This window comes from Setaria viridis, chromosome 8 (genome assembly GCF_005286985.2).
Source record: "Setaria viridis chromosome 8, Setaria_viridis_v4.0, whole genome shotgun sequence".
Taxonomy (NCBI): domain Eukaryota; kingdom Viridiplantae; phylum Streptophyta; class Magnoliopsida; order Poales; family Poaceae; genus Setaria; species Setaria viridis.
Genome location: NC_048270.2, coordinates 15,386,910 through 15,398,763, shown reverse-complemented (window position 1 = coordinate 15,398,763; position 11,854 = coordinate 15,386,910). Strand labels below are relative to the sequence as shown.

General features: G+C 42.7%; 1 protein-coding gene across 1 annotated transcript; it reads right to left on the bottom strand.

The window, feature by feature from the left end:
• Nucleotides 1-1,653: 1,653 nt before the first annotated feature.
• Nucleotides 1,654-4,477, bottom strand: LOC117834076 (amino acid transporter AVT1H). The gene is made up of 2 exons (XM_034713694.2): nt 4,093-4,477; nt 1,654-3,152 (listed from the first exon to the last, which is right to left on the bottom strand). The coding sequence occupies exons 1-2, from the start codon at nt 4,385-4,387 to the stop codon at nt 1,999-2,001; spliced, it is 1,449 nt and encodes a 482-aa protein (XP_034569585.1). The 5' UTR covers nt 4,388-4,477; the 3' UTR covers nt 1,654-1,998.
• Between the last annotated feature and the right edge of the window lie 7,377 nt (nt 4,478-11,854).

Here is an 11,854-nt window from a genome sequence, read left to right as displayed (position 1 = left end):
TCTGAAATTTTCATTTTTTCTGTCTAAACTGGGATAGCTGTTTCCTTTGTTTCTTTCCACACCTTATGGCAACTTATAGATAAGGTTCTATTCCATTCCACTTCACTAGAATTTTAAATTTAGTAGTGTTTAAAGGAATTTTTAGGACAAGTCATTTCCAGCGTTCATAGAGCAATGGTTACGTGCTCATGGCGGTTTGTGTTTCTAAAAAGAAATACTCATTTTCAAACACCTATTTTTAATACAATTCAAATACAACCTTTGAATATTTTCATATAAAATGTTAAATCAGTAATTTCTTATTTTTTTATTTAGGTTTTGTACAATTGTAAGATGATGGATGAAATATTCAAAAACGTTGGATGCATGTGTAGTCTTAAATCAACAAAAGAAATACAAATTGCCTCAAAAAACTAGAAAGATACTTACAAGTATTAAACAAATTAAAAATTAGAAGACCCATCTGTGCGCATGAGCTGCGGCCTATTTGGTAATGGGCTGCAGTGCGCAGCCTATAAAGAAGAATTAGCTATGCAAATGGGCCACGATTTGGTAGCTCCTGTCAGACAGAGATCAAGGTCCAACTTGATTTCAAGGCCCGTGGAAGTACAACATGAGACCTACATTTTTTTCATTTTCCATTTTTTAGTTAGTGACCACTAGCCCACTACTGCTTGCATGCCAGTTGAGAGCGATTAGGATTCGATTTTCCCGCCTGATAATGAAGTGAGGCATTTAACTAATAAAACCAAATGAAACAAAAAAAACAAGAATTTTCTTTTTTGCAAAGTATAGCACGGTTGTACATGCTCACCTATGTAATACTCTTACCCTTATAAATACAAGCGTGCGCGAGAGAACGAGTACACCTCTTATACAGAGATCGATAAAGTCACCCTGTGCATTGGACAAATTTTGGTTGTTCATTCATGATCAAAGTCTCATACTGTGTTTACTGTAGCGTATAAAATACTGTTACCTCCCTATTATCAACAAAATTAAATGATCTCAGTTACTCGAACTGATCGTAGTACACAAAGGCTAGCTTATTATCTCATGTCCCACATAGTTTTATGTGGCGGAATAAATTATCTCAGCCAGCTCTTATGTTATTGACTAGCTGATCATGTATAATGCGAGGGGTTACAGGAGATGTTCAAACAAACCATTGTTTCTGCAAATTTGCAAGCGGTGCTTAAAAAAGTGGATAACATACTTACATTTGCATTTGTACATATATAGTATGTGCTAACAAGTTATTAGTTGGGCCTATTTAAACACCAATTTAGATTATCGGTTAACTTTATAGTTGTGCTTAATGATCTGACAACATTCTCTTTTTAAGGACTCACCATTCACAAGAATATGTCTTTAAACTGTCTTTATAGCATATGCATTTTTTTTTGTTAGTAGTACTTGGCCCCTACATTTTCATGAAAATGGTAACAGAAACTGCACAATAAATATATTTTCATATATCAAATTCAAGCAGCTTTCATATAACAAAGATACAGATGATAGCTACATGTTTTGCTTTATTCTTTCCAGCAGGTCATACATTTACGAACAGTGGGAGTAAATTGTACTCTTAGCAGTGGAGAACGGGAACTAATCCTTTCACTTGTACATTTCTTCGCTCGATACATGAAGAAAAAAGCTGCAAGCACTTCTGACAGGTGCCGTATGGGCCATTATTAATGCCGGAAACATTTGATGCAAGAATTACAAAGCAAGTATTTCCTCAGGACCAATCTAACTTGTATCCGTAATATAGTCCTATTTATGAATCTGACAATGCACCATGTAACCTGAGACATCTATCATGGTAATTGTTACAGTGTATTCCCTCCGTCCCAAATTACTATTCGTTTTTGATTTTCTAGCTATCTAGGCATAATATATATTTAGGTGTATAGTAAAAATAATGCATCTAGAAAACCTAAAACGAATAGTAATTTGAGATGAAGGGAATACTCCTTTTTATATTCATATTAGTTATTACGCCGCATGGCCTCTCTGGATCCTCTGCACCAGCGACTTGGCCGACGAGACGGTCCCCACCACCGCCAGAACCACGCCGGCGACCATCATCCCTACGTTGAGCGCGACAGCGGGGCGCGACACCCTGCCCCAGCAGATCCTGAGGTAGAACGCGCAGGGGAAGACGACGCAGATCGCCACGCTCACCAGCGACCCCGTGAGGCTGAGCACGTGCTCGAAGTAAGGCACCGCGAGCGCCAGCGCCAGGATGAGCAGGAGCGCCGCCGACCCGACCCCGCCGCGGACGAGCAGGCGCGCGCGGGCGCCCATGGCTGCCGGGAGGCGGCGCTGGAGCTGGACAGCGAGCGGCGCGAACTCCAGCGCGTACTTGGTGACCGGGGTGAGCACGGTCGCCCATAGCGCCACCTTCGTGGCGGCCAGCCGCGGCGGCATGCTGAGCGTGACCTGCGAGCTCACGGCGGGGCCGAAGAGGCTGGCGCCCACGAGCGCCAGGGCGACGTAGAGCGCGGTGACCACGGCGAAGCTCGTGACGGTGACCTTGGTGAAGCTTGAGGGGTCCTTCATGGCGGTGTAGATGTTGGGGAACACGATGTGCCCGGCGTAGCTGAACATGTACAGGCCGGAGACTGCGGGGATCCTCTCCAGCCGGAGCACGGGGATGTGTTGGCCCATGTTGACCCCGCCGCCGCCGAGCGCGGCGGTGAAGACGACACTGCTGAAGATGAGCAGCGACATGACGATGCCGCCGAGGGAGAGGAAGGAGATGGACGAGAGGTCCCTCAGCCACAGGCTCGGGAGCGCGAGGAGCACGGCGATGGCGGTGAGCAGCTGCGTGGTAGTGAGGCGGAGCCACGGGAGGCGGAGGTGGGCGCCGGCGAAGACGAGGGGAAGGTTGTCGCTGAGGGAGATGGTGTAGGAGACGAGGGCGAAGAAGATCTCGAGGTAGATAAAGACGGAGGCGACGGCGCGGCCCCTGACGCCGAACGCCCGCTCTCCGATGTCCTGGTAGGTCTTGGAGCCGGAGTCCTCGTCGAGGCACTTGCCGATGATGTGAGCTGTGTAGCAGCACATCACGCCGAGGCCGATGAGGAGGAACACGGACGCCCAGCCGCCATTCTCCAAGGCGTATGGAGTGGAAAGCTGCCCAAGCCCTGAAATGGCACATGAATGTGTGATTCCTACTGCTTTATTTTCCATATAAAGGTTCAATGAGAATCAATTTCTTTATTTCAAAGTACAAGTTGCATAGACGCGCCGTCATGTACGTCTAAATATGGTTTTTTATATGGTTACATCTAAATAAGGTTTGGCAGAGATCTAGCATCGTTTGTAAGGTGGGCACACGCTTTACCAGTGATGGTCAATGATTATTGCCAAGACCTAATTCTTGTTAGTGTCCAACATAATCTACACAAAAAGTTAGTTACACAAAATTTTGGTCGCCAAATTTACAGCCTACAAGTTGGTCATTTTGCAACAGTCCAGATGAGTGTCACGCAAACTGTGGCAAGTGAGGTTGTCCCCGTGGTGATGCTATTTTTACGGCAGAGTCCACGCTATCACACTCTTTGTCCCATTGTCACAGTTAATTACGTGTCGCGCTGATCACGTAACATAACCCCAACCTACTACAAATTTGATCGCGAATTTCCCTAAGGCCCCGTTTGGGTCCCTTCATTTTGAAGTAATTGGAATCTATTTAATGAAGTAGGCTAATTTATGTTGGAATGTAGTGTTCCACAACTTTCCAAAGTTTAGATATAAGCCTATCTTAAATTCATGGGGTGGGAGATGGAAATTGATTCTATAGATTATGGTTATTAGAATGGAATTCAATTCTTATAGCACGCTCTTGGACTCGCTTCTCTATAGTAGAAGTGCAGCATATAAGTATCTCTCCCATATCACCAACTATAATATACAACTATATTCCACATACAATTATATTAACTTAATTAATTTGTGTCTAAATTATGATTATTAGGATGGAATTCAATTCCAATGATTCAAAAGGGGCCTAACAAAATTTGTAAATACCAACTTATATATTTTTTAATGGAACTAAACACATTATTGCAGCAGCAGTAGTACCTATGAGCATCCCAACCATGTTGATGACGGAGTGCGCAAATGAGCTGTTCGGCTTGCTATGGCCCTCCTCACCGTTGTTCACCTCCACGGCGGCCACCCTCCCGCCTGCTTCCCCAGCCACGGCCTCCTTACCACCGCACTTGCATGGCTCGCCTGCCTCAACGTCGTCGTCGCAGGTCCCGCAGCGCCGCCTACCAAGGCGCTGCAGGGCGAGCTGTGCGCCATGGACGCTCTCGCTCGCCACCTGCTTGTTGGGCTTGGGGCAGAGCGACGACCAGCACCATGGACTTGCCATTGCTGTGTATGCGTTGCCGTCCCTAAGCGCGTATGTCAAGTATGTGCTGAGGCTAGGGGGCTCGACTCGCGTTGAATAATGTTGAGCTAGTTCCTGCCGTATATATAGTGGTTGGTTTGGAGAGGGCTAGGGGGCGCGATCGAGTTTTGCAGAGGGAATAATGTCGATACGGCGTCGAGAGGAAGTGACGAGGATCGCACTAGGAGAACCTGAGGAGATGCGTATCCTGGGAAGACGTCCAGTGAATCCATCGTTCATATGGCTCAACCTTTTTTTTTCAGTACAGCAGGATACGGGTGTAGAGAACTCACCTTCCATCCAACCATTTTTGTCCCAATTAATTTTGTACCCGGAACTAAAGATCCTTTAATCCCGGGTTAAAAATAAGTCAGCGACAGTCACCGATAGGGAGAGCTTTAATCCCGGTTGGACTTTCCAAGCAGGACTAAAGTCCTCCTTTTAGTCTGGTCGTGGGCTGAAAAAATCTAGCCACCGACGGGGGAAGCTAAATTCCAACCGGGACAAAAGATTTAGTCCATTTTGAATTACCAACTGGGACAAAAGGGGAGGGGACTTTTGTCCCAATTAGAATTTCCAACTGGGACAAAAACTCCTTACCTATAAATTCCCCTTCTTCCTCCCCGAGCCCAAGCCACTCCACCAGACCGAGAGCTTCTTCCTCTCTCTCTATGGCAAGCAAGCAACCTTAGGGAGGTGCTGCGCGATTTGTTTTCCTCATTTCCGTGGGGATTTCACTCATCCATAGTGTTGTAATGTTACCTACTTCATCCTGCCTTCATTTATTGTTATTATACTTTGTTTAATGCTTTAGAGATAGAGAAAAATGAGCTTTTTAGAATGAGGGAGAATGAAGAGGATTTGTATTTATACATGTTTTTTAGCTAGAATTTGATGGATAGCTCGTTTGTTATATATGATTCATATTAGGTAAAGAACTTGATCAATATTAGGTATGGGAAAAATAGAGTAAATATGTTTTTAATATTTAGTCATTGCAATAAAATTAAGGTAAATGAATTGTAGGGGTAAGAAATAGAATTTGGTCATTGCTACAATTTTTCATGTCACTATAATTTATCAATAATTGTATTTCTTTGACCAATAATTTATTTATCTCATGTAAGGACTAAATATTATAAACACATTCACTCTATTTTTTTCTCCTACCTAATATTGATCAAGTTTTTTTCAATACGAAGCCCTATATTCATTTTTCACGTAATACGATGCAGATGGACCGGCAATGGATGTACCATCTCTGCTCCTCCAAACCCAGAGAATAGTGCCTGCACATGGTATGAATGTGCTTACACTATTCTCTAGTATTGGAGGAACATTCTTAAGAGCTGGTTCCTCCGCTCCTCCAATACCAGAGAACAGTGTCTGCACATGGCATGAATGTGCTTACACTATTCTCTGGTATTGGAGGAGCAGAGGTGGCTCTCCATACACTTTGTAGAAGATTGAGTCATGTGCAGAGATGACTTAGAGGGCGAACATTTTGCTATGTTGTACCATTATTTTAGGATAATTGACTACGTGAAGTCCACTATGGAGTATCTGTAATCTTTAGTGTATATGTATCTTTAGTGTCTTGTTCCATAATTCTAGCATTTTTCTTTTTGTCAACCTAGTGAATGTTATGAATGTTGAATGGTGTAATTTTCATGTGAATTATTTTTATCTTCATATATGAAGGTTGATTGGTCTAAATTATCAATATTGATCAAGTTCTTTATCTAATACGAAGACCTATGTTCATTTCTCACGGCATAATTTATTTATCTCATGTTTATTGAAAGGACTAAATATTATAAACACATTTACTCTATTTTTTCCCTACCTAATATTGATCAAGTTCTTTATCTAATACGAAGATCTATGTCCATTTTTCACGTAATACGATGCAGATGGACCGGCAATGAATGTACAATGTGGACAGATGGACCAAGGAGTTCGTTGATGGCTTGCATTATTTTTCCGAAGTGGCCAAAGCTAACCAGCCAGAGAAGGGATTCATATATTATCCATGCTTTCAATGTAGTAACAAGAAGGACTACTCTTCCTGGGGGACTCTTCACAACCACTTGTTTAGATGCAGTTTCATGCCTAACTATTTGGTTTGGACCAAGCACGGCGAAAGAGGAGTTATAATGGAACACGGCGAAGAAGAGGAGGATGATAATAGCATTCCGGACCGAGCTGCAGGCCAAGCTTTTGCAGATACTACAATGGGCGAGGCTGATGAAGAAGAGTTTATAGAAGACGGCCCTATTGATGATCTTGGTCAGGTGCTATGGGATGCACGAAGAGACTGTGAAACTAAGAAGGAATCAGAAAAGTTGCAGCGCATGATAGATGATCATAAAAGAATGATGTACCAAAGGAGGGGCACAAAAAACTAGGTACCACATTGGAAATGCTGCAATGGAAGACAAAAAATGGTGTATCCGATAAGGCATTTCAGGGGATATTGAAAATTGTAAAGAACATTCTTCTCGAGAATAATGAATTGTTGTCCACAACATATGAAGTTAAATAGGTCATTTTCCCTCTAGGATTGAAGGTTCAGAAGATACACGCATGCCGTAATGACTGCATCATCTATCGTGGTGATGAATATGAGAAATTGGATGCTTGTCCTGTGTGCGGAGCACTGTGGTATAAGATCAAGCGAGATAATCTTGGTGATGTTGAGGGGCAACCTCCCAAGAAGAGAGTTCATGCGAAGGTTATGTGGTATTTTCGTATAATACCACGTTCGAAGCGTTTGTTCAGAAATAAGGCGAATGCTAAGTTGATGCGATGGCACAAAGAAGAATATAAGCAAGATGAGATGCTGAGACACCCTGCGGATGGGGCTAGTGGAGATCAATTGATAGAGCATTCCCGGACTTTAAAAGTGATGCAAGGAACATAAGGTTTGGTTTAAGTACTGATGGATTCAATCCATTCGGTGAGTTGAGTAGTGGTCATAGTTTTTAGCCTGTGACACTATGTATGTTCAACCTTCCTCCTTAGTTGTGCATGAAGTAGAAGTTCATTATGATGCCAGTGCTTATCCAAAGCCCAAAACAATCCGACAACAACATTGACGTGTACCTAAGACCGTTGGTTGATGAACTTTTACTGCTCTGAAAGGAAGAATGTGTACGTGTGTGGGATGAGGATAAACAAGAGAGCTTTGACCTTCTAGCACAATTGTGAAATTCTAAAGTTACGAGATAAATGGTTATACATTTTACACGAGAGCCCAAGACCAAAAAAGCACCAACCAAAATAGTGGTGTCCGCATAGATGCCATAGACAGCAACAGAAGCAAGGACTTGTATTATGGTTTCATAGAGGAGATCTGGGAACTTGAATACGGACCGCTGAACATCCCTCTGTTTCGTTGCCAATGGGTGAAACTAACTAGAGGTGGTGTAACGAAAAATCAGTACGGAATGATAATAGTGGACATGACCAAGATTGGATACAAAGATGAACTATTCGTCCTTGCCAATTATGTGCATCAGGTATTCTATGTGAAGGATATGTCTAGCAAACCTAAGAAAAATTCAGAAGATAAAGAAAAACCATGGGAGCCAAAGCGCCATATAGTTCTTACAGATAAAAGAAAAATTGTGGGACTCGAGGACAAAACAGACCAGTATGATGATTATGATCAGTTTGATGGTATGCCTCCATTCGCTGTTGAAGTTGACCCAAGCATCATGCTAGCCAAAAAGGAGACTCCGTACTTACGCCGCGGTCATTATGACCAAGAAACTTTTGTACATTGTAATGAACTAAATATGGTGCACCTTTATGTTGAATTATATTGTAATGCTCTATGGTGAACCTTTGTTCGATCAATAAACAATGTTAAATTAACCACATACATTAATTACATTTTTGCATGTTGAAATTATTTAATTGAAGAGTTTGTTGATGATAGTGATGCATTAAAATAATTATGTTAGAAACTTAATCAACTAGTATAGAATTAATGACTGATTCAAACTTATTTTAAATATACTTGCTAATTTAATAGATTTTTACATGTTCAAAATATGTAAGGTTTTTATTTTTTTAACAAAACTAGTGCAAAACAACTTAAAACATATATAAATTAAAATTACAAAATTTAGAGGGAAATAAAGGGGGGGCCTTTAGTCCCGATTGCAAATTCCAACCAAGACCAAAGGGTGCTTTTTCATCTCCCGCGCAAAAAGCACCCTTTAGTCACGGTTGGAAATTGGAACCAGGACTAAAGACCCCCCCTGTCCCGGTTGCAAAGTCAACCTGGTACTAGGAGGTTTTAACGCTCTGCCCCTTCTCCCTTTCCTCATCTCCTCCTCACTTCATTGGATCTGCCCCCTCCCCCTCGTCTCTACTCATCTCCCAGGTGCATTCCCCCAGCCACCGTCCGCACCCCGTTCGTCCGCCCGTGCCCCGTCCGCCGTCCGTGCCGCTCGTCCGGCCCCAACATGCCTGTCCGCCGTCTACCTGCCCCGCTGCACGCCCCGGCTGCTGTCCACGCCCTAGCCGCTGTCCGTGCCCTGGTGTGGTCGAACCGCACAAATTAACATGGCTAAAGCACACTTAAGTCGCCTAACACACGATCATGTACATTAAAAAAGTCAACTTAGTCGTCCATCGGATTTCATCCGATAAACCACTTAACTCAAGATCGAGAAGCAAGACTCGCTTGAAGGCAAGTGGTTACTGAGATTACAACAGTCCATCCAGATTAAACAAGTGCAATAATTTATTACAACTTCAAGTTCAAAATTCAACAAATTTTACAGAGTTTTCAAGCGACAGAAATAAATAAGCGGAAGCTAAACGTCATTGCATGATATCATGAAGAAGCCAGACATGACATCAATGATCCCTGTCCTCGCTGTCCGAGGAGGGATCCGACTAAACCGTCCAACCAAGAGGAAGTTGGGTAGGCCAAGTGCCACTTGCAGCGAGTTCAGGGGTATCAACATCACCTGAAAAGATGTGCCACAAGCAAGGCTGAGCAACTATGCTCAACAAGACTTAACCGACAGGTGGTAACTACTCCACCAACTTTTAGACATGCAAGGCTTTTTGGCTGAGGGGTTTATTTTTGCCAAAAGCAACTCGTGTAGGTCCTTACTTTCAATATTTTAACCACCAGTTCTAAGTTCATTTACCCATCTAAGTTAGCAACTATACTAAACAAGCATAGTTTCCAAGCAATTTATGGCAAGCATCAATATTAAGATCATCATCAAGTTCCATTCTTACTCAGTGTAGCATAGCGATCAAGTAGTCCCAAACTGTGAGAGGCAGACGAATCGATTCGAATTTCTTAACCATGCATGGCGAACCTAATCCCACGACATCCGCGCACCACGAAGGGTCGCTTCATTTGTTAGCCGTCCCCATCAATTTCCCAGACCTGTGTCGAGTCCACTTCCCTTGGTGCAAGGCTCCATAGACCCGGCCTCTGCCATTCTATGACCGCACTTGTCACCATATGATGCACTAGGAAAAAACTCAGTTTCTAGAGACAGTGGAACGATCCGCTCATGTCCCAGTTCAACTAGGTACTAGGCTTCCCCATCCCATACTAGGTATGAGATTAGTACTTTCAAACACTTGATCACGAACACTATCACATCTCGACCTTAGTCCAATTTCATGTAGACATATGGGGCAAACCACTGAGTATCGAACATATGCCCGGCCCCATCCATCGTCCTTATAGTTGCAATATAAGTAAGCAATCAACTCCTATAACTCGCGAGTGACAAGAAATCACTCGACTTTTACCAAGTCCTATCAAGCATTGCATCTACTCGACTTAATATACTAGTGTTCATATCAAGGGTACTAAATTCATGCATCTACGGTTTCAATCAACTCCTAGAACATAAATGCACAATCAAAGCAATCAGATGTATTGCAAATATTTAAAGATAGGAAATCATGCTCTGGGGCTTGCCTTCACGCGGGGAGGTAGCAAACGGGTCTTCGGCTTGCTCGGGCTCGGCTCCGACGGGCTGCAGCTCAGCTATGGCTCCTTCTTCTAACACTGGGTGAAGCTCGTAAGTTCCGTTAGTGAGGTTCAGCTCTATACAATATGCAATGCATCAAGTTAAATTCCCAAACTTTTTTTTCCAGAGGATGTAAAACATGAGTTAGTACTAAAGAAGAAGTTATATTAAGGCCACATTCACCTAAACAAGGTTTTACACCTTCTTTATTCACATAAGGAGGGTGGGATGTGGTGTGAAGCTAGGGGTTGGTTTGATGGCGATTGTGTACATATATACATCTCAACTTTATTAAACTTTAGATCGGAAAGTTATCCTATTTCTGAATGTTGTTTTTGTATCTGTTCCAATATTACCTCTATTACCTTAAGGTAGCTTATACTTAAATATTTTTATAGTAGAAACCTAAAATAAAACTGGTCATGAAATTCTAACAGTGAGTTATAGGGATGATACAGAGCCTTCGATAAATTTTTCAGAATTTTTAGTTAAGGACATCTTTTTCTATACATTTACCCGAGTTATTCTTCCCTAAAGAGGAAAGTGGCACCTCTTTTTTATTTCTGGTGGTTTCCATATTTTTCCCACAAACGACATTATACCACTGACTTATTCCAAAATGTTTCATATTTTTATCCTTTCTGGTTTAATTATTATGCAAAAAGGCAAAAACAAGCTTAGATTTCCATGGCAAAACTAAACAGAGAATTCAACATCTGAGCTAGGCTCCAAATCATTTTTTCAAGCTTCTACCATCTGAAACAAGCACTTGAGAGTTGGATTTAACTTTTTAGCATTTTTCTATGATTTATTATGATTTAAATAGCTTAAACAAGAATTAAAATACATAACATTAATTCAAGCAGTGACATGTGCCAGAAGTATTTTTATTAAAAACTACTCTTTATACTAAGTCTAGCAAAATTGGTTTGACATTTTTCTGAATTTTCTACGCATTTTGGTGAATTTTCAAATTTAAACATATATTCTACCGATATAAAAAGGTAAACCGAAACGTATTTGCAACCAGGCCCTCGAAAACTTTTGAATTTCACAACCATGCCCTCGCTATACACAGAAAGGTCCTCGCGCGGGTTTTCTCAAGTAGACTTATGGTTGGGCCCTCAGGTTTTAAACTAATCACGCATAGGTCCTAACAAAACTTCACAGAGACCCCTAAATCGCGTTTTTCAAATGCAATCAAGTCCTCGGCGGGCCGGCAGCGGCGGCTGGCTGGAATTCCGGCGATTCACCAGTGGGATCGGGGTGACAAGAAGCCGGGGAGGCGCGGGGGCTCACCTACGACCGATTTGAGGCGGTTGCGGGCGGCGGGGAGGTCTGACGACGGCGAAACCCGGCGGCAGCTTGCTCAGCTGTGACGGCGGGTGGCGGCGTTGGTGTTCCGGCAGGGCTGGGTTCAGGCAGCGAAGAT

Coding starts and splice junctions, on each gene's coding strand:
- LOC117834076 (XM_034713694.2), bottom strand. CDS start 4,387: ATGGCAAGTCCATGGTGCTGGTCGTCGCTCTGCCCCAAGCCCAACAAG. Junction 3,153..4,092: donor CATGGTTGGGATGCTCATAG/GTACTACTGCTG, acceptor GTGCCATTTCAG/GGCTTGGGCAGCTTTCCACT.